The 24,104-nt window shown below is 37.1% G+C and overlaps 1 protein-coding gene across 2 annotated transcripts in view; it reads left to right on the top strand.

The window, feature by feature from the left end:
* The window catches only part of LOC150075080 (metal cation symporter ZIP14-like), a 142,546-nt gene that overhangs the window by 57,975 nt on the left and 60,467 nt on the right, over positions 1-24,104 (top strand). For both annotated transcript variants that reach the window (XM_090388686.1, XM_090388685.1), the window contains exons 5-6: positions 864-1,132; positions 15,383-15,548. In XM_090388686.1, coding sequence (XP_090244812.1) covers positions 864-1,132; positions 15,383-15,548 — 435 coding nt within the window. The remainder of the gene's footprint in view (positions 1-863; positions 1,133-15,382; positions 15,549-24,104) is intronic.

Raw genomic sequence — 24,104 nt, 5'->3', positions numbered from 1 at the left:
TGTGAACAGCCACAGTCAGACTTGACTTACTGTGTGACTCCCCTAATACTGAACTTGCAGCTTGGTGACAAATAAGGTTTTGGCTTATACCCCTGACCCCAAAGACTCATTTCATAGGTATTAAACAATTGTGACACACTTTTTCTTTAATGTAATTTTTATCTTTTAGTATTTGATCCTTTTGAATATTATTGCCCATAAAAAGACCAAGTTGAGGGAGGGGCAATGGTCAAATTTTCTCTCAACTTCTCATGAGAACCAAATATATTCTGGACAAAGTACATTTAGTTAATAAAGTATATAGTTAATCAGTCATTTATGTGGAATATTCTTTCTCATTTTCAGTACCATCTAAATTTAAAATGTACATTACGTTACCTAGGGAGTACAACTATATTCTACAACAATAGAATAACCCTAGGTTATACTATACTACACTATTAATATAGAACTATACTAATAGTATAGTTCTCCATTATCTAGTGTCATTAATACATACATATATACATACAACACAAATGTAGGGGATTTTTATTGTGTATAATTCATATAGTATAACCTAAGTATTCTATACTATTGATAAAATGCAAATATAACTTAATTTATCAGTGATTCCTTTCCAACACAACATATAATCCCTTCTGGACAAATTCAACCTTGGGTGAAATTACTGTGTGGATTTTTTTTTTTTTTTTTTTGTGAACACTAAGCTGAATTAGTAATTCAGAGGAATTACTATCCCACTTTTCTCTTTTAAACTTTGGTATTAGTGAACTAGAAGTATTGGTTCTTGGACTTAGTATTTATCTAGAATTAAGAGTTTATTAAATTTTAATGAAGAAGTAAAAAACATTTCTTTCAAGGTTTTGAAAAGTTGCTGAGTGACCTCAAAAGTCAAGATGAGAGATCAGTTTGGGATCCTCTTGTGGGAATTGACAGTAATTGTGAAATGTTATTGCAGAGTACAATGACAGATAAAGCCAAAAAAATGGTTTCTTTCCTACAGTATGAGAACAAAACAGAAGAGCATATTTCACATTCTACTTCCAATGTAGGTACTAAAACAGTTAGAAATAGAAGAAATACTTTAATTCCAATGAATGATCACCTTCACAGAAGTTTAGCATCAGAGGTAATTATCAATTAAATTAGATTAAACCACCATTAAACTCAGTAAGCTTTAATTATCAAATAACTTATTTAAACTTGCTTGGTACAGGATTTACCAAATCTATTTAAAATGCAAAATTTAACTAGAGTTAAGGCTATGTTAGAAAAATGGCTAGCTCTATATAACCAATTTCTTAATAAAAATTCTGTTTATTCAGTATTTCCAAGATTTATGATCCCACTTGGATATACTCATACACTATTTATTTATTTGAAAACATTTTTTGTTTTCAAATTTGTATCTGTTTGCAAACACTTTCAATGCAAGCATTGAAATAAGTATATAACTTTGAAATTGAATCTTATTCTAATTCAGAATGGACAGAAAATCTAACTGTACTGCAGTGCTGGGAATCACATCAACTGGCCTTGAATAACTTGTTACAGGAACTGAAATAACAGAAATTATAGTATAATAGCTATAATTCAGGAGTTTGTATTTCTGGGTTAGAGGTTGTCTTTAGAGGTTATTGGTGAGCTAGCCATTGGTAGTGTCATTGATTCCATTCAGTTATGATTTTTATACATAGATTTTTATGGGATAGCATCTGTTTATTCTACATATTACTGACAGTACCCTTATGGCTGTCCTTGTAGTCTTATAACACTCAGCTTAGTGTTAGAATGTATTACACCCTAAAGTCATTTTGATCTTCAACAGCAGTAGGTATGTTTCCCTCCACTTTCCTGTTGATACTTAATTGCCCTTTTTTATACCACTTGCATAACTTGGCAAATTTTTTTTTTTTTTTTTGCCATAGCATTTCCTGGTTCTCATTGTTAATAGTACCGATCACCTTAATATAATCAAATTTTTACAAAAACTTGATACTATTTATTTTACAAATGAAAATTTAAAAGCACAAGCCCTATCACAGCACCCGAGTGACCCTTACTGCTCCATTTAGATTGTGCCCACATATAACCATTTTTTGTCTCCTACCATCCCATACAACCATTCCTTTATCCATGTGGATAAGTGATGGTTGTGTGGGACTGTCAAAAGTCTTTGGGGTACCTCCATGGTACCTTACAAAATTAGTCATAAAAGACCTTCCTTTAACAGAACCATGTGGAAATGTTTATATCATTATCAAGGTGCCTGTCTGCTGAGTTTTTAATCATAATTACTTAACAAGTACAGGTCACTGTTGAAAAAAAGCCATGAAGTAGGGTTGAATTTGAAAGTGTCCGCAATTCTGCCCAGACACGATAGGAGGGAGTATATGATGAGAGCCTTGTCGATCAATTCTGCCCTGGAAAGATTGTGCAAGGCTCAAGGGGTAGAATTTTTTTTCAGCCTGGACTGTACTTGTTAACAGGAGAGATTGCTTCTACAGGGATGGGATACACCTAAATAGAAAGGGTGCAAGAATATTTGCTGATGCTATCGAGGCACTGTTAGGTGGGTCGGAAAACTGCTAGCTTGGGGGGAGACTAAGACTAATAGATTAACAGTAGCCACTGGTAGAGGTGAAAGAGATTCTTGCACTGCTTCTGTTGGAATGAGAAGAAGCCTGAAAAACAAGATGCAGGATATTTCAGAGACTGCTGGAAGTCATTGCGGTACAAGTAAACACATGGGTTGTGTTAGGGTAGCTAAGAATAGAAACAGGCGCATGTATACTTGCGTGTACACCAATGCTAGGAGTTTAGTAAATAAATTTGATGAATTTGAGGTATTTCTCAAAACATCAAAGGCAGATATTGTTGGGATATCAGAGACGTGGTGTCACACATATATAAGGAATGCAGATCTGGAATTTGGGGAGTACAACATCTACAGAAAGGATAGGAAGGGAGGAGGGGTTATGCTATTAGTTAAGAAACACATAAAATCCAAGGAAGTGAAGCCAGTCGACATCGATGGACAGAGCAGTGTCGAGTCAGTTTGGTGTGACATAAGCATAGGTAAATCAAAATTGAGAGTAGGAGTGTGCTACAGGCCTAATGACTCTGAGTATAATAGGATACTGTACCTCCGTAGCCGAGTGGGCAGGAGCGGGAGTGCAGTAGCACACGGTCTTTGAGTAGACCGGGGTTCAAGCCCCTGACTGCTGAATACGGTCGATCTGCCAACCCGCACTGGACCAGCGTGGCAGATTACGGTCCATTTCCCTCAGCATGAATTGTTGAGGAGGCTTCCACCCTGCAGTGGGTTGATAATGGCTGCACTTTACTTTTTACAGGGAAATAGAATGGCCAGTAAATCAGAGTCTTATAATGGAGGATTTTAATTTCCCAGATATTGACTGGAATTTGTGGGTTGGTCACTCACACACTAGCAAGGCTTTTGTGGATTTATTGGATGATTGTTTTCTACACCAGCATGTTCAGGAGGCAACTAGAGGGAGTAATACTCTTGATCTGATTATCAGTAGTGATTCTTCATGCATTAAGAATCTGCAGATAAAGGAACCACTAGGTGGCAGTGATCAGTGTGTTGAAGTGGGATTTACTCAAGGAGGTAACTACCATCAGAGGTAAAGGAAGGGTTTTTGCTTTCGTAAAGCGACTATGATGGTCTGAGACAGTATTTAAATTCTATACAGTGGGACCAACTTATGATGTTACCAACAGCAAATTCAAAATGGGAAGCATTCAAGGAACTAATCTTGGAAGCTACCAGGCTTTACATACCAACCAAGAAATGTTGTTCAAGATTCAGGCCTAAATGGTTGTCAGATGAACTAATGAAACATGGCAGAGAAGAAAAATGCATGGGATACATACAAATTAATGGGTGACATGGAAGCCTATGATAGATATAAGTTGGTCTGTAACCAAGTCACAAAGGAGATTAGGCAGGCAAAGGCAGATTATGAGAAATCCTTGGCAAAGGATGCAAAGAAAAACAGAAAATAGTTCTTTACCTATTTAAACTCAAGAAGGAAAGGGATGAATCAGATTGGTCCACTGGATGTTGATGGTTCAACAGTTGAGGATCCTGCTCAGGTGGCTAACAATCTAAACAAGTATTTTGCATCTACATTCACACATGAGGAGTTATTCAGGAAGGGAATGTTGTAGGTGAAGTAAACATTGGCAGTGAGCTAGATGATTTTCTAATAACTGAGAGGAAAGTGGAGGAGAAATTGAGGATAAACATAAAAAAGGCACCTGGGGTGGATGGGATCTATCCAGTTATATTAAAGGAGGCAGCAAAGGAAGTAAGCAAACCCCTAGCCATAATTATGAGAGCTTCTTTGGACTCAGGGGAGGTACCCATAGACTGGAGATGTGCAAACGTAACCCCAATTCACAAAGGAGGATCAAAGGCTGACACGAGTAATTATAGACCTGTTAGTCTAACTTCGGTTTCAGGAAAATTAATGGAGGCACTGGTTAAAGAAGCACTGCAGGATCATCTAGACAAGAATTCAGTTATAGCTCAGACACAGCATGGTTTTGTTAAGGGCAGGTCTTGTCTGACCAATTTGATTGGATACTATGATGTAGTCACAAAAGACCTGGATGCAGGGAATAACTATGATATTATATATTTGGATCTTAGAAAGGCTTTTGATACTGTTGCACATGGAAGACTGCTGCACAAATTGGAGCAGTGTGGCATTGGAGGCAAATTGCTGCTATGGATAAAGGGATGGTTGAGTGGCAGAAGACAGTGTGGTAATCAGTGGACACTGCTCAACGTGGACTAATGTTATTAGTGGAGTTCCTCAGGGTTCAGTGTTGGGTCCATTGTTGTTTTCTGTATTTATAAATGATATTGATGATGGTATATCAAGCTTAATGTCCAAGTTTGCAGATGATACAAAGGTTGGCAGGGTTGTTAAGGACACTACTGCTGCAACAGGATCTGGAAAGGTTGAACAGATGGGCTGAGAGGTGGCAAATGAAGTTTAACATTGACAAATGTAAAGTACTACATATGGGAAACAGTAACCCCAGATCAACGTATCAACTCTGTGGTACTACGCTGACAGTGGTAGAGAATGAAAAGGACCTGGGGGTAATTGTGCAGGCAGATATGAAGTTCTGTGAGCAGTGCAGACGAGCTGCAAGAGTAGCTCATGGTGTCTTGTCAATGATATATACAAGAATTTTTCTAGCAGGGATAGGGATGTGATTATTCCATTGTATAAGGCATTGGTCAGGCCACACCTTGAGTACTGTATACAGGTCTGTAGGCCTCACTTCAAGAAGGATGTAGAGCTGCTGGAACGAGTACAGAGAAGGGCAACAAGATTAGTGAATGGAACAAAGGGTTGCTCTTACGAAGAAAGGCTTAAGTTTTGCAAATTACAGAGTCTGGTGACTAGGCATTGGCGAGGTGATCTGATAGAGGTGTATAAGGCTTTGAATGGCTTGAGCATGCTCAATGCCGATGGGATTCTTCCTCTTGCTCAGAATAATTGCCTGAGAGGGCATTGATTCAAATTGAGGAAGGACGGATGTCGGATAGATGTGCGGAAATTTGCATTTAGCCAGCGGGCAGTTGGTTTTTGGAATAGACTTCCATCACTTGTTGTTGAAGTTGATAGCCTAAACAAATTTAAGGCTCAGCTGGACAGGTATTTCGAACGAACGGAGGGGTGAAATGGGAGTAGTGGTGTTTTTTTTTTTTTTGGTTGATGCTGAATAAGCTTGCTTTCTTGCATCATATGCCTCTACTAATGCTAATAATTTTTCTGCAACAGAGGTTGGACTTCTAGCCTATAGTTAGCATTAGCATTAGTAGAGGCATTTGATGCAAGAAAGCAAGCTTATGCAGCATCAGCCAAAAAAAAAAAAAAAAGTAACATAAATAAATAAAAATAACCACTTCCACTTCACCCCTCTGTTCGTTCGAAATACCTGTCCAGCTGAGCCTTAAACTTATTTAGGCTATCAACTTCCACGACAAGGGATGGAAGTCTGTTCCACCCACCAACCACCCGCTGGCTAAAGGCAAATTTCCGCACATCTATCCTACATCTGTCTTTCCTCAATTTGAATTTATGCCCTCTCAGGTGATTTTTCTGAGCTAGAGGAAGAATCCCATCAGCATTGAGCATGCTCAAACCATTCAAGGCTTTGTACACTTCTATCAGATCACCCTGCTGGTGCCTAGTTTCCAGACACTGTAATTTGCAAAACTTAAGCCTTTCTTCGTAAGAGAACCCCTTTGTCCCATTCACCAATCTAGTTGCCCTTCTCTGTACTCGTTCCAGCAGCTCTACATCCTTCCTGAAATGAGGCCTCCAGGCCTGTATACAGTACTCTAGGTGTGGCCTGACCATTGCCTTATACAAGGGAATAATCACCTCCTTATCCCTGCTAGAAAAATTCCTATATATCATTGACAATACACCATGAGCTACTCTTGCAGCTCGTCTGCACTGCTCAGAGAACTTCATATCTGCCTGCACCACCACCCCCAGGTCCCTTTCATTCTCTACCACTGTCAGTGTAGTACCACAGAGTTGATACGTTGCTCTGGGGTTGCTGTTTCCCATATGTAGTACTTTACATTTGTCAATGTTAAACTTCATTTGCCACCTCGAAGCCCATCTGCTCAACCTTTGCAAATCCTGTTGCAGCAGCATAGTGTCAGTAGTGTCCTTGACAACCCTGCCAACCTTCGTATCGTCTGCAAACTTGGACATTAAGCCTGATATACCATCATCAATATCATTTATAAATACAGAAAACAATAAAGGCCCCAATACTGAACCCTGAGGGACTCCACTAATAACATTAGTCCACGATGTGAGCAGTGTCCATTGATTACCACTCTGTCTTCTCCCCCTCAACCACCCCTTTATCCATAGCAGCAACTTGCCTCCAATGCCACACTGCTCCAATTTGTGCAACAGTCTTCCATGTGCAACAGTATCAAAAGCCTTTCTAAGATCCAAGTATATAATATCAAAGTTATTCCCTGCATCCAGTTCTTTTGTGACTGCATCATAGTATCCAATCAAATTGGTCAGGCAAGACTTCCCCTTAACAAAACCATGCTGTGTCCTAGCTATAACTGAAGTCTTGTCTAGATGATCCTGCAGTGCTTCTTTCACCAGTGCCTCCATTAATTTTCCGGGAACAGAAGTTAAACTCACAGGTCTATAATTACTTGTGTCAGCCTTTGATCCCCCTTTGTGAATTGGGGTCACATTTGCACATCTCCAGTCAATGGGTACCTCCCCTGAGTCCAAGGAAGCTCTCATAATTATGGCTAAGGGTTTGCTTACCTCCTTTGCTGCCTCCTTTAATATAACTGGATAGATCCCATCCACCCCAGGTGCCTTTCTTGTGTTTATCTTCAACAATTTCTCCTCCACTTTGCTCTCAGTTATTACAAGATTCTCTAGCTTACTGCTAGAGTTGAATACACCTCTGGCATTCCCCTCGCTGAATAACTCCTCATGTGTGAATGTCGATGCAAAATATTCATTTAGTTTGTTAGCTACCTGAGCAGGGTCATCAACAGTTGACCCATTGATCTCAAGTGGACCAATCTGATTCATCCCCTTCCTTCTAGAGTTTACATAAGTAAAGAACTCTTTGCTGTTTTTCTTCGCATCCCTTGCCAAGGATCTCTCGTAATCTGCCTTCGCCTGCCTAACCTCCTTTGTAACTTGGTTACAGATCAACTTGTATCTATCATAGGCGTCCGTGTCACGTGTTAATTTGCATGTATCCCATGCATTTTTCTTCTCTGCCATATGCCTCATTAGTTCATCTGACAACCATTTAGGCCTAAACCTTGAACAATATTTTTTAGTTGGTATGTAAAGCCTAGTAGCTTCCACGATAAGTTCTTTGAATGCTTCCCATTTTGAATTTGCTGTTGGCAATATCATCAGTTGATCCCACTGTATAGAATTTAAATACTGTCTCAGTCCATTGTAGTCGCCTTTACAAAAGCAATACCCCTTCCCTTTACCCCTAATGGTAGTTGCCTCTTTGAGTAACTCCCACTTCAGCACACTGTGATCACTGCCACCAAGCGGTTCATTTATCTGCAGATTCTTAATGCATGAAGAATCACTACTGATAATCAAATCAAGAGTATTACTCCCTCTAGTTGCCTCCTGAACATGCTGATGTAGAAAACAATCATCCAATAAATCCACAAAAGCCTTGCTACTGTGTGAGTGACCAGCCCCCAAATTCCAGTCAATATCTGGGAAATTAAAATCCCCCATTATAAGACTCTCTGATTTACTGGCCCACTCTATTTCTCCGAACAGTTTCTTATTATACTCATCAGAGTCATTAGGCCTATAGCACACTCCTACTCTCAATTTTGATCTCCCAATGCTTATGTCACACCAAACTGACTCGACACTGCACTGTCCAGCGATGTCGACTGGCTTCACTTCCTTGGATTTTATGTGTTTTTTAACTAATAGCATAACCCCTCCTCCCTTCCTATCCTGTCTATCCTTTCTGTAGACATTGTACTCCCCAAATTCCAGTTCTGCATTTCTTATATCTGTATGACACCACGTCTCTGAAATCCCCACAATATCTGCCTTTGATGTTTTGAGCAATACCTCAAATTCATCAAATTTATTTACTAAACTCCTAGCATTGGTGTACACACAAGTATACATGCACCTGTTCTTTTTCTTAGCTACCCTAACACAACCCATGTGTTTACTTGTACCCCAATGATTCCCAGCAGTCTCTGAAATATCCTGCATCTTATTTTCCAGGCTGCGGCTCATTCCAATAGAAGCAGTGCAAGAATCACTTTCACCTCTGCCAGTGGCTACTGTTAATCTATTAGTCCTTGTATCCCCCCCAATCTAGCAGTTTTCCGACCCACCTAACATTGCCTCAATAGCATCAGCAAACATTCTTGCACCCTTTCTATTTAAGTGTATCCCATCCCTGTAGAAGCAGTCTCTCCTGTTAACAAGTACAGACCAGGCTGAAAAAATTCTACCCCTTGAGCCCTGCACAATCTTTCCAGGGCCGAATTGATTGACAGGGCTCTCATCATATACTCCCTCCTATCGTGTCTGGGCAGAATTGCAGACACTTTCAATTTCAACCCTAATTCACGGCTTTTTTTCATCAGTGACCTGTACTTGTCAAGTAATTCCGCCGGTCTCCTACTCTTAATGTCATTAGTGCCAACGTGTACAACTATATCACCTTTTGTGCCCTTAAAAGATGATATCCGCTCTACAACATCATCAACATTTGCCCCTGGCAGACATTCTTGGCTGGATCATTCTTGGAATTCCTTTGTGTATAGATATTTATTTCCAATCTTCTAGAACTTTATGCAAGTCTATTGTAGTTAAGTTTTTAGTGACCATCACTGCCACCTCTTTAAATATAACTGGATTTATACAATCAGTTCCTTGTTTCCATTCACTTCTAAACCTGAATTTAGTTTCCAGAGATTTTTCATTGAAAACAAATTAATTAAATACTGAACAAGTTAATGTACAATGTGTTACATTTCAGGCATATTAGCAAATAGTAATAATACATAATTTATATTAAAAAAGCAAATACTTCTTGAGCACGAACAGAAACATCTAGATTCTGCCAATCCACCATATCATCCATTCATTTCTCCAATTAGTGCATAGTAAAAAACATGATATCAAATGCTTCAGTTGCAATCATTCTATAAGAGCCATATATAAAATTTTCATGAAAATCCAACCATAAATAATGAAGTTATTATGGACAGATAGACAAAAGAATAATAATTGCAACATTTCTATTGGTCTTATTTTAATGAAATTTGGATGGCTTGACATCTTTCTCCAAGAGTCAACTAAAATTTTATAAAAATTCACCATTTGGAGTTGTTACCATATGGACAGACAGACAAATACAGAAGCAAAATGTGTTTTACTCATATGCTAACAGGCCTAATAATTAGATGCAAGGTCTTGTTTTTTCAGAGTATATTCTTCATGAATATACAAAGCTTAATTTGTTGGTCATCTGATTGAGATCATATCTACTGGTCCTGCTACTTTGCCTTGTAATGAGCCAAAATGGTTCTTTCCTTTATTTTTATTTATTTTCATATGTAAAGAACTCTGAAACGTAAATGCATTCAGTCTGGCTTGGTTATTCTCTCCTTTCAGTTATCAACTTTTTTTCAATCAAGGCTTAGGTTTATGCTTACATTAGAGATGATGTCCATTATCCACAATTATAAGTACCATCCAAAAAAAGGTGATCCACTATTTAAAAAAAACACCAATAACAACAGCTGTTTAGAAGAGAACTATCTTAAAACACTCAAGAATACCTGGTTCCACACATTCTAGAGCAGTGTTTCCCAAAGTGTGGTCTATGACTGAATAGTGGTCCTTGGGGAAGGGGATTGTGTGCAAATAATTGCATGATCATATTTATCACACAAAGCTCATGAATGTGGAACATCATGATATCACACAAAGCTCATGAATGTGGAACATCATGATATAAGTGTGAAACAAGTTTCCTGTCTTCCATTTTGGAAGAAAACAAATGAACTGAATATCAAATTAAACAAATCAGATGTTAGGATAAAACTGGCTTGTTATTTGAGTTAAACAACATTTGTTCACATTAGTCCTCTTTTTAGTTATTAAAAAGCTATGAAGTTAACATATAATAAATTATTTACTGTTATAATATTAAAGAGTGGCAATTTGTTTGTATATATTTAGACAAGGGGCTCTTGAAAAGCTCATGGCAAGAGTATGAATGGTTTACTTGAAGAGTCTGATAACATGTTACTTTCAAGAAACTCCCTTTTGAAGTTAATACACTTTTTGCAACCAATGCTGCAATGCATTGATTTCAGCTACCAAGAATTTATTTCTCTTTCTCTCAGGCCTCCAGGAATGTGTCCATTGCAGTGATGAAGCTGTTGGCAGGGAAATAGATGTCAGCAAGTATATATTTTTTTTTTTTTTTTTTTTTTTCAAATTAGGAAACTGAAAGTCCAATGGTACTAGGTCTGGTAAATATGGGGATAGTCCAAGATTTTAATTTAAAGCCACACTCATATTGCAGTCCATGGCAATGACAGATTTATGAGTAGGTATATTGTCTTAGCAGAACAAAAAAACTTCTTTGATTTTTACCTCAGCATTTGTATTTGTTTTCATGTGAACACCTTAGGAGGTTTGTGTAACATTCCCCTGTGGCTGTCTGGCCTTTGCAAGTAATCCATTAACAACATTCCAAAAAACTGATACTATCATCTTACAAACAGAAGGAACTGACTTGGCTTTCTTTGGAGGGGGAGAAGAGCTGTGTTTGGACTGCTCATTTTGTCTCTAGCTGAAAGTGATGGAACCATGCTTCATCTGTGGTCACAGATGAGGCATAGTTCCATCATCTTGTAAGGAAATTTGCCAAATCTGCTAGAAAATGGTGCATAAGTTCACTTGACAACTGAGTTTTTGATCTGCTATCAACTTTGGGACCTATTGTGCTGACACCTTTTTTGTAGTGAGAAGCTCTGTTATGTAGTACATAGGTCAGATGAGATAGTCAAGGATGCTGGCAATGTCCAGATTTGTCACTTGTTCATCACCAGATCATGCAGACTTTTAACAACTTCTGAAGTGATGGATGTTGCAGGTCTTCCACAGCACGAGTCATCTTTCAGGCTCTCCCTCCCTTTTAAATTCTGCTGACCACTTTTCAATCATGGATTAGAAAGGGACATCTTCCCACAATGTTGTAACCATATCCTCACAAATTGTCTTTGGCATTAGACCCTTTTTTCCCAAATGCTGAGAGTTACACAGTAACTGACTGTCCATCTTTCCTCATTTAACACAACTTTGACTTCAGAACATGTAATTTAGAAAAGTTATTGAAACTGGTTGGGTTACTATTTGAAGTGTTATACATTAAGTACAGAAATGTTTATCGCTGTACCACTACACTTTCATACTTGGGCTATGCTCTTGTCAAATCTCCCCCTCGTAATTTTGAGCTGCAAAAAAATACTAAAAAAAATTAGACCCCAGCTATATAAAGTTTGGGAAATGCCATCCTAGAGCATCCCTGTGGAACTGGTACACTGAGTATTTTCAGATGTTTTCCTGCCAATTATATCAGTCTAAGAATCTAGTAGCATCCAAAATGTATATTTTAGCATTGCAAGTGCTTGAAAGAGTTCATCTTAATTGCCTAAAACTGTAAGCTATAAATAATTTCAAAAAGTAACAAGACTACTTTAAATACCACAATGCTCTTTCATATTGTATTAGAGATGACTGCACTGTTGATGTGGTGGGATAAGATTTGAATGCAGTGAGTGACTGTGTCAAAAAGTAGTGCATTAATAAGAATTTCTTTTATTGTTCTGTAAAAATAAACAATCCTCTTTTTGTTTAAAGAAATACAGGAACTCCCTGACTTATGTAAAGGTTGTGTTCCACAGAACAATACGTAAGTCGGGGAATTTCTCCCCAGCACTCGCAACTGTGCTCGCTGAATTGATTGAATCAAAGAAATGTTCAACAAACATGTCATTTATTGTATTTATTCAATTTTTTATCTCGTGTGCAGGAAAAATTACAAAAGCGTGCAATTTAAAAATTATAAACTTACAAAAAAAGAGAGGAGACAGGCATAACGTTAGTACGTTTTACCTCTTGAGCATTGTTGCCAGAATCGACATCTTCAGCTGATAAGTATGCTGCTGCAGAGGTTGAGGGCTGTGGGGATTTAGAAGGGGCTGGCAGCTCAACCTTACGAAAGAACATACTAATGGATCACTGGATGGTGGCTCTTTTCTTTTCATCGTAGATTTCTTTATAGCAAGCATATCATTCACCCCTCTTAACTTTTAAGAATCTTTTGCTGTTAGGATCCATCTTCTTAAACCTTGCCAATGCAATTTCACAAAATGCCATTGCCATCTCTCTGGTGATGAAGTGTCTCAGCTCCTCATTTGGTTCATCTTGAGCTTCGTCAGCATTTTCTTTCACTATTGCTGCCCGCAAGTCAATAAGTTCTTTGTTAGATAATTCCTTCTCTTCTTCCTCTAACTCCTCCACGTCTTTGCCATCAACTTCCAACTTAAGTAGCTCTGCAACCTTTACAATCTTATCTGTAACCTCTTCATATGATTCTTTTTCAAATCCTCCATAGCTTTTTACATGCCGTTGGCATATTTTCTTCCATGTGCCATTTAAACAACTTTTAGTATTTTAGAAAGGAATGTCGTCTTTACAATATTTTTCAACCTCGGGAATGAAGCAGCATTTAAACCAATCCTCAAAGAGATTGTTATCCATGCTCTCTGGTTCGATTGGAAATGCATGGGTAGGGTGGGTTTATTGACGCCCTTAAATGCACAAGGATTTCCAGAATGGTACACAAGCAGTGGTTTTAATCTGTAATCTCTCGCTGCATTAGCCCAAAGCAAGAGCGTGGCTCTATCTTTTGATGCCTTGACACCTGGCATTGTATCTTCCTCTTTGACAATGTATGTTCGATCCGGCATTTTTTTTCCAATACAGAGCAGTCTAGTCGAAGTTAAATTTGCTGCATTGAATAGCTGCCTATATCAATTTTTTCCAACACATCACAATTTCTCTGCAGCTGCAGAATTGGCACTGGCGACTTCACCGCATACTTTAACGTTGTGGAAACCAGCACGATGCTTGAACCTATTAAACCACGAACTTGGGTTGGGGTTCGCTGTACTTATCCTTAATATCTTTATAATTACCTGTTGCTTTTGCTTGAATGGTCATTAGACTCAGGGGCACTTGCTTCTGAATCCGATTTTCCATCTATATTATTAACAGCTGTTCCATCTTCGATATAGCACCTGAATGCTGTTTTGTGATCACTGTTGATCACTGTTGATCTTATTGCGTTGATCCTTTGACATGTTCTTTTATACGTGCACTGTCCTATAAAATAGTATTCACTGTTGAAGCAGCAAGACCTAATTCCCTTGCAATAGATGACAAATTTATCCTGCTTCATACTTCTCAATAATTTTCATCTTCATTTCTAAATGAATTTTGTTTCGTTTCCTGGCACTACCACCACTTGCAGTTTTTGTTGGTTGCTTTCCCTTCGTCATCATAATACGTGAATTGGAATGAAGAGAAGTTTCTGAAAATTGTTTTTTTTTTATATGATTGAAGATTTCAGTGAAGGGAAATAGTGTAAAAACCCACACAGTTGCAGTTATTGGTATTATCGCAATTGCAATAAGACAGTTTACTACCCATTTATAATTAGATGCACTAACAGAAAAGCCCAATAAATAGGAAATAAAAGTTGATTTTGTTTTTTGGTCGTGACCTCCAGAAATGTGCTTTAGAAAAATATCAGTCTTTCAAAGTTTGATTCTTATTACATATGATAACAATTAAAGGGTAGTGCAATTTCCATTATAAATATGACCTTTCAGAGAGATAAATAGCTTAGTAATATAGCAAAATTTTCAACTTCCAAGGACTTGGAACGAATTACAAAAAAAAAAAAAGTTATTGGGTTCACATTATGATATTTTCATGATACCTCCATTTATTCCTACGGGATACAGAATACATTTCCACAAATATTTTTAAGTTTGCACTGGCTGGCAAAAACTTACGTAAAGTTGAGTATTATGTAAGTCGGAGAGTTCCTGTATTGTACAAGAATGCTAATAAAGTGTTTTTCTAATTTGCTACTTAACTTATTCTTGAATTACAATAAATGCATTGCATTGTTCTATTCTGTAAAGTATGTTATACTCCAAATCTGTTAATAGACAGTGACATTATTTGTTAACCTTTTGCCATAAAATGAAAAAGAAAGGTTAGTAAATTTTAAGGTGTTGTAAATGTTTATGGTAATGAGATCTTAGTCTCAAATTTTTCCAGTTTTTGTATTAATTTGAGCAGTGGGTAGTGGGCATTGACAAATGGAGTCATGAGTGATATCATTATGAAAAATTTTGCTCCAGTCAGAAGCATACTTTGGTCATTTTTATATTTCAGTACTTTTTAATGATCCAGAATTAGTGGTTCACTAGTAAAAAAAAAAAAAAAAAATCCAGTATTTTGACAACATTTTATTAGTCATTAATGGGATATTCATGACTGCATTCATCCAATGATAATTAATTAATTGAGATATATATATATATATATATCCTGGAGATAACATTACTTTGCATTTGTCAACCTTAAAAAAAAGGAATATACCTACTGCCAGGATAACAGATAAATTTAATAAAATGTGATTTCAGTTAATATAAACAATATATTCATTTCAGTGCATGACAGCAGAAAGCTTGCTTCAGAAATTTGCTCTTTCTCCTTCTGAAGTAACCCGCACAGAATTTCTTCAGTTATGCCCAGCCCTAGTTCAACAGGCAGTAAGTGGAGTGTGTGACAAAACTGCAGCTGAAAGAACAATTTCACAGTCATCACTTACAGAGTGTATGTATGTTTTTCTTAGATTGCAATATTGAAAGTTAATTAATACTTGGTGTCCATAGATTTAACATTCGTAACTTGCTGTCTTTGTTATACAATACAACGTATATCTCAAATTAGATAGCGTAAGGTTTAACATTAAACTAGATAGTGAAACACGTAGCACTGTATTAGAAATCTGTTAGCTTAGTATAGTATTATCAATCCAATATGTTTCTTAAATGACAGCATAACCTGTCCTTTCTGTACACATTGTACTCCCTAAATTCCAATTCTGCATTCCTAATATCTGTGAGACACCATGTCTCTGATATCCCAACAATATCTGCCTTTGATGTCTTGACCAGCACTTCAAACTCATCAAATGTATTCACTATACTCCTAGCATTGGTGTAAATGCAAGTATACCTGCACATGTTCTTACTGTGTTACTCTAACACAGCCCATGTATTTACTTTTTTCATGACCCCCTGCAGTTCCTGAAATCCCCAGAAACTTGCTTTCTGGGCTGCTGCTCATTCCACTGGAAGCAGTGCAAGAATCATTTCCACCTCTGCCTGCGACTACTGTTGGACTATTAGTCTAGCAGTTTTTCGACCCATCTAACATTGCCTCGATAGCATCAGCAAATATTCTCACACCCTTTCTATTTAAGTGTATCCCATCCCCTGTAGAAGCAATCTCTCCTGTTAACAAGCATAGACCATGCTGAAAAAAATTCTACCACATGAGCTTTGCACAATCTCTCCAGGGCTGAAGTTATCGAAAAGGCTGTCATCATACTCCCTCCTATCATGTCTGGGCAGGATTGCAGACCCTTTCAAATTGAACTCTAACTTGCAACTTGTTGTTTTTTTTTTTTCCCCCAAAATTGACCTTTACTTAAGTAAATATGCAAATCTCCTACACTTAATGTCATTAGTGCAAACGTGTACAATGATATCACCTTTTCTGCCCTTAAAAGATATCTGCTCTACAACATCATCAACTTTTGCCTCTGGCAAACATACCCTGGTCCTATTCCACCTATCCTTTTTGCACAATATATTTCCCTGACAATTGAGTCACCGATGATAACTAGCTCCTGTGGGACCAGCACATTCTGCCCTGAAGATTGCCACTCTTGCCTGGTGCACAAGAGTGAGCTCTAGCATTGAGTTGGGCAGCAGAGAGCTTGATGGGAGGCCCCATTTTAATTCCTTCAAGGGCATCTACCTGACATCTTCTAACTCTCATAGATGTCCATCAGAATGCTGAGTTTGTTTCTAGATAGGTCAGTGAACATGTCACGTTTTGCACATTTTTTAGACTGATGCATTGGAGAATCATCCCCTTCAGTTCTCCCCCAAACCACAGCACTTTTGCTACTTTGTGCACGTTGCTTTACTGCTCTAGTCTGGGGCATGATTTCTATTTAAATAGAATTTAATTAACAATCAAAATTAACTTTATAAATTTAATCAATAATTGCCTATGCTACACTAAGCTAATAGATTCCTAATACAGTGTAATGTATTACACTATCTAGTTTTACATTATACCTTATACTATCAACATCTTATCAAGTTTGAGCTATGTTATGCTATTCCTTATTGATCTAATATGCGACAATGATGGCAAGTTTCGAACGGTGCAAGTTTTACTGATACTAAGTAATAACCTACAAAATCTATCTAAATTCAAAATAAACTACAGAAATATAAAGCTACTTCTAGAAAATAAATTAATATGCCAATTAAGTCAATAAAACGGCAAAATTTTAAGACTGCTCTATTAGCTGGAGCAGTAAACTTTGCCCGCATATAGAACACTATATAACAACAATGTTTAACTTTTGTATGGAGCAAAGAATTAATCTTTGCTATCAGCAAACAAGTTAAAAAAATAAATAAATAGGTTAGTGTTAACCTGCCTCAGGTTAACATTTAAAAAAATTTTTTTTTTAACTTAAAGATTTCATTAAAAATGTAAATATTCTCTTCATTAACATTGCTTAGATTTGATCTGAAAAATTCCAGGCATAATGGAGCTTGCAATCTTGATTGATATCCTTTATCCCATAATTTTGAATCAACCTGTCAACTACTTTAATTTTTACTTAATGTACTAAGAACTCCATTTGTGCTCAGTATCAGCCATTCTGTTTTCAATTTCTTTTGAAGCCAACATCTTAACTTAAAGACTAATAAATATTTTTACATCAGACAATTTTGGTAACATAGAATGATATGCATGAAGATGTCACTTTTAGTATCCAATGCTTTGACACATTGACTAGTTCCATCTTGATATGGAGTGGTAGAAGCAAGAATTTTTCTTATAACCATGGGATTATTTAGTAAGTCTGTCAGGCTGCAACTGAGTTATGGCACTCCAGTCTCTTCTCCTGTAGTGCTGGTCTCCTGTAATGCCCTGCTGTCCCACAGGCAGAGAATACAAGATAACTTAGTGAAACTGTTTTGTAAACACAGAAGGAATCTAAATATCATTAAAGCCCACAGACGTCCCATTTATATGGGTCATACTTTATCTTCCTTTAATATATGATCAACATTTTTGTAGTCTTCTTTAACATGAAAGAAGACTACAGAAATGTGGAATCGTGGCTTTCAAACTTTGACTTGAACTGTCTATGAAAATATTACTATATTTGGAATGTAACTAATGCCAATTGCAAATTCTTTCATCCAGAGGATTGGACCTTAGTTTCTGAATCAGCCATGCACCCATGATTTGTCACCAGTAATGATGGAAGAAACAAAGTATGGATCAGTTGCAGCATGTTCAAATAGTTACTTTGATCACTCCTGATCAGATCATAAACACAATTGACTCAATCATTGGGTTTTTTTTTTGAAAGTTGAAGATCATTTGATCAATTAATGGCCCTTTTTAAACTTTGAGAGCCAATGAAAAAATCTTCAAAGGACACATGGCATCTTCTCTGAAAGTCATTTTTAACATTTTTGTTGCATTTTACTCTAATTGGAACAAATGGTTTCCTGTTTCACTTTTCTAATTTGAAACAATATGATGCAAATTTTGCTGTCAATAGAATTTCTAATTATAAAATATGACTAAACATGTACCTTGTATTCAACATGCATTAATTCAGACTAAATGTAGATAAATGGATAAGTTGTGTATTACCATGTTTAGATGTCATCAAACTTGTTGTGACAACCAACTATGATTCTGCAATTTCAAGATACAAAATTGCTCTCTGAACTTTTTGGAGCATACCTGAAACATTGCAAAAAGATAACCTTCATTTGCCATCAAAATATTGATACTAGAAAAGAACAATGACACAGATTCGGCATACAAAATACATGCAAGGAAGTTATTTTTATTTTATTTTTTTTTTGTTATGTTGTATTATGATGGTTAAATGTGAGAAAGGGGAAGAATTGCATCAGCATTGAGCCTTTTCCAACTGTTCAAGGCTCATTAGTTGAGGCATATGATGCAAGAAAGTATGCAGCATCAGCCAGAAAAAAAATATCCTGCTTTGTAAAACTTTCAAGGAAGTAAACCTATGAGAAACAAATGTATGTTTTTCTTTTTCTGTACTGAATGAAACTCAGCATTTCAAACACTTAATCTCAAGCAACTTAAGGCTTTCTATATATATTTAATGTCAATGAATTATATGCTAGATTTTCAATTGACCTTTATTGTCAGAGTTAACTAATGGGAATTAAGGAGGTAATTTCAACCAAAGTGATACTAATGAATGTACAACATTTGAAGGATGGGCAGAGTGTTGAAGGAACTTGCTATCCCTGAATTTTGGAAAATTTTAATTTCAGATTACAGGATATGAATATATTTTATCATAAATACAACAAATAAAGAAGAACAATTTAGTAAACTCTAAGTTAAACACTCTGCATTAGGCAACTACATATTATTCAATATTGAAATCTTACCTGAGGAGTGGTGGAGATACTCAAGTTGGTATAAAATCTTTTACAAATACTTTAGCATTAGTACAGGCACATAATGCAAGAAAGCAAGCTTAGAGTATCAGCCTGGAGGGGGAAAAAAACAACACTTCTCATTTCATCCATCCAGGCACTCCAAGTTTGTCCAGTTCATCCTTGAATTTATTTAAGCTATCAACTCCTACAATGGATGTAAGTTTGTTCCAGAAATCATCCACCCACTGGCTAAAGGCAAATCACTGCATCTGATCTACAACTGTCTTTCCTCAATTTGAATTTATACTCCCTCAGATGCATAATGTGAGAAAGGGGAAGAATTGCATCAGCATTGAGCCTTTTCCAACTGTTCAAGGCTCATTAGTTGAGGCATATGATGCAAGAAAGTATGCAGCATCAGCCAGAAAAAAAAACCCTCTCGTTTCACCCATCCATTCACTCCAAATGCCTATCTAGCACAGCTTTAAATTTATTTAAGCTATCAGCTTCCACAACAAGAGATGGAACTCTGTTCCAGCAATCAACTATCTGCTGGCTAAAGGTAAATTTCTGCACATCTATTCTACAACTCTTTCCTCAATTTGAATCTATGCTTCCTCACTTTCATAATCTGAGCAAGAGGAAGAATGCCATCAGCATTGAGTGTGCTCAACCCGTTCAAGGCCTTATACACCTCAATCAGATCACCTCACAGGTGCTTAGTCTCCAGGTGCTACAGTTTGCAGAATTTAAGCCTCTTGGTAAGAGCACCTCTTTGTTCCTCTCACCGATCTTGTTGCCCTACTTTGTAATCATTCTAGTAACTGTACATCTTTCCTAAAATGAGGTCTCCAAACCTGTACTCAGTGTGTGTGGCCTGACCATTGCCTTGTACAACAGGATAATCACTTTGTCCCTGCTAGCAAAATTCCTATATATCATTGACAAGACTCCATGACCTACTCTGGCAGTCCGCCTGCACAGCTCAGCAAACTTCATATCTGACTGCACAATTACCCCCAGTTCTTTTTTGTTCTCCACTTCCCTGAGTGTAGTATCACACAGTTGGTACATTTCTCTTGGGTTACTGCTACCCATATGCTGTACTTTGCATTTGTCAATGTTAAACTTCAGTTACCACTTCTCAGCCAATTTTCCCAACTTATCTAGATCCTGTTGCAGTAGCATACTGTCTTTACAACCCTGCTAATCTTTATATAATCTGCAAACTTGGACATTTAGCCTGATATACTTTCATCAATATCATTGATGAATACACAAAACAACAATGGGGCCCAGTACCTGGGAACTCCACTAATAACATTAGTCCACAAAGAGCAGTGTCCATTGATTACCACTCTGTCTCCAGTCTACCATCATCCCTTTATCCATTGTAGCAACTTTCCATTAATGCCATACCACTCCAATTTGTACGGCAGTCTTCCATGTCGTACATGATCAAAAGCTCTTCTGAAATCCAAGTATATGATATCAAAATTATTTTTCATCTAGTTCCTTTGTGACCACATCATAGTATCCAATCAAATTGGTCAGACAAGACCTTTTAACTATGGATTCCACCCTCAGTCAGTGGAAGAAGATCATTAATATACAAGAAGCAAAGAGTGGAAAGCAAGAACTGAACCTTGGAACACTTGGAGCATTAGTGGAGAAATTAAGACAGCAGTAGTTTATCATCAATCATGTCAAGCAGTTGAAGAGAACTGGATATGCAATTGCAAAAAAAAATAGTTGGCAATCCATAAGATGGGAGCTTGTTTAGAAGTCCTTTATGTCAAACACTATAAAAAGTATCAGAAATCAGGGCAACTGCTTGAGTTTCACTGGAAACTCAAGTAGTTGCTCTCTTGTTACTCATCTTCAGACAAATTCTAAAGGTGAGTGATCTAATTAAGATTAGAGGTGAGGAATAACATCACCTCTAGTCCATGCACTAGCTGAAGAATTTTCAGCTCCAAGAAATAAGTTTTGAATTTTGCCATTTTATTCACATACTTGTCATTTTTAAATCATACTCTATAAGTAGCTTTATAGCCATGCTAATTATTTTATTTTTTAATTTAGCTATAGATTTTGTAAATTACTACTTAATATACGTGGAACCTTTGTATCATTCCAATCTTGTCTTTATAGTTATAAACTAAGTGGTAGGGGAATTCAAATTTTTTAATTGTTGTAAATAGGTAGCTCTAAAGTTTATATCATTTAGGTTGGCATTGGATAATTTAATTATATACTATAATTAACTTATTACCTTCAAGCATAATGTTATAGCTTAATACATATAAAGCAAGCATGGTAGTACTATTGCTGTGTAACTAGTATATCAATAAGTACATTCAAATTTTAATTATATATAATTAGTAACGTTAACTTCATAGTATAACTGGTATTTTTAATTATATTGAATTTGAACAAAGATTGTGCCTCAGACAAGAGGAGCAAAGCAAAGGGCTCAAGCTAGTGAGTGATATGGATCTGGGGAGAACTGGGAGGGGAGGCAGTTGTCCTCTGAATCACAGCCTTATGATATATAAAACTTGTTTGATGTTTGCAGAGATATTAGGAATGGGGCATGTTGCCAAGGGGTGGATACCTTTGTGTGTTTGATGTAAGGAGTGCCTGGATATTAGGCACCAACTCAGTGTTATAAGCCTTTATGAGCTTGAAGAACAGGGTGGATGCCCTTTAAAGTATTAAATTGGGGGCCCATCAAGCTTTCGGCTGCCAACATCAATGCCAGAGCTAGCACTTAATCATCAGGCAACACAGTGGCACCCACCCCAAGGCAGAATGTGTTGGTCCTATACGAGCTAGTTGTTGGTGGTGACTATTGTCAGGGAAATGGGAAATATATTGTGCAAAAAGGATAGGTGGAATAGGACTAGGGTGTGTCTGTAAGGGGCAAAAGTTGATGAAATTGTAGAGCAGATATCTTTTAAGGGCACAAAGGTGATATTGTCATACACATGACACTAATGACATTAAAAAGAGATCTGCAGACATAAGTACAGAGCAGTGTTGAAAAAAAAAAATTGTGAATTAGGATTAAATTTGAGTGTTTGAAATTCTGCCCAGACACAACAGAAGGGAGTAATGTGATGACAGCATTGTCAATTAGTTTGGCCCTGGAGAGATTGTGCAAGGCTCATGGTTAGAATTTTTCTCAACATGGTCTGTGCTTGTTAACAGGAGAGACCTCTTCTAGAGGAATAGGATACACTTAAATAGAAAGGGGTGCAGAATATTTGCTGATGTTATTGAGGCAGTGTTTGGTGGGTTGGAAAACTGCTAGCTTTGAGGGGGGGGGGGAAATAAACAGAATAATAGATTAACAATAGCTGCAGGCAGAGGTGAAAGTACAGTAAATGAATTTGAGGTGCTGGACAAAACATGAAATACAGACATTGTGGATTTCAGAGACATGGTGTCCCTCAGATATAAGGGAAGCTGAATATGGGAGTACGATATATACAGAAAGGGTAGGAGGGGGGGATTTATGCTCGTAAGTTAAGAAGCACATCAAATCTAAGGTAGAGCATCTAGTAGACTTGTGTGGCTAGTGCAATGTTGAGTCAATTTGGTGTGTCAATATAAGCACTACGAAAGCAAAAATGGGAGTAGGAGTTTGTTATAGGCCTAATGACTGACAAGTACAACAAACAGCTGTATAGAGAAATAGTGAGCCAGTAAATCAGAATGTCTTATGAGGGATTTTAACTTTGCAGATATTGACTGGAACTTGTGGATTGGTCACTCACAGGCTAGCAAAACTTTTGTGGATTTATTGGATGACTGTTTTCTACAGCAGCATGTTAGAGGCAAAAAGAGGGAATAATATTCTTGAATGATTATCAGCATGATTATTCATACATTAAGAATTGTGGATAAATGAACTGCTAGGGATGATTTGGGATTTACTTAAAGATGTGCTATCAAGAGTAAAGGAGGGGTATTTGCTTTCATAAAGGTGACTACAGTGGTCTCAAACAGTTGATGTTATCATCAACAAATTATAAATAGAAAGTTTTTCAAGGAATTAATCATAAAAGCTCTTAAGCTCTTCATACCATGTAACAATACTCAAGGTATAGGCCTAAATGGATGTCAGATGAACTGATGAAACTCGTAGCAGATTAGAAAAGTGCATGGGATTCTTTTAAATTATCAGGCGACACAGAAGCCTACTGTAGATATAAAATAGTCAGTCAGTAATCAAGTCACAAAGGAGGTCTGGCAAGCGAAGGCAGATTCGACGAAATCTCTGAAGGATGCAAAGAAAAACTGCAAAGACTTTCTATGTAAACCCTAGAAGGAAGGGGATGAAATCATATTGGTCCACTCTATTGATGGTTTGACTGTTGATAATCCTGCACAGATTACTAACAAACTCAATAAGTATTTTGTATCTACCTTCACACCTGAGGAATTTGTTAGGGAAGGGGATGCTGGAAGTTTATAAAGCTCTAACAGGGTGCTAAATGATTTTGTAATAACTGAGAGGAAAGTGTAAGATAAATTGCTGAAGATAAAGGTCCTGGGATGGATCGGATGGATCTAGTTACATTAAAGGAGGCAGTGAAGGAAGTAAGCAAACCCTTAGCTATAATTATGA

The sequence above is a fragment of the Mastigoproctus giganteus genome, chromosome 14 (assembly GCF_048544385.1).
Source record: "Mastigoproctus giganteus isolate SK-2022 chromosome 14, ASM4854438v1, whole genome shotgun sequence".
In the NCBI taxonomy this organism is placed as follows: domain Eukaryota; kingdom Metazoa; phylum Arthropoda; class Arachnida; order Uropygi; family Thelyphonidae; genus Mastigoproctus; species Mastigoproctus giganteus.
Note: the sequence above shows the minus strand (reverse complement) of the source record. Positions and strands in the feature narration are given on the sequence as shown.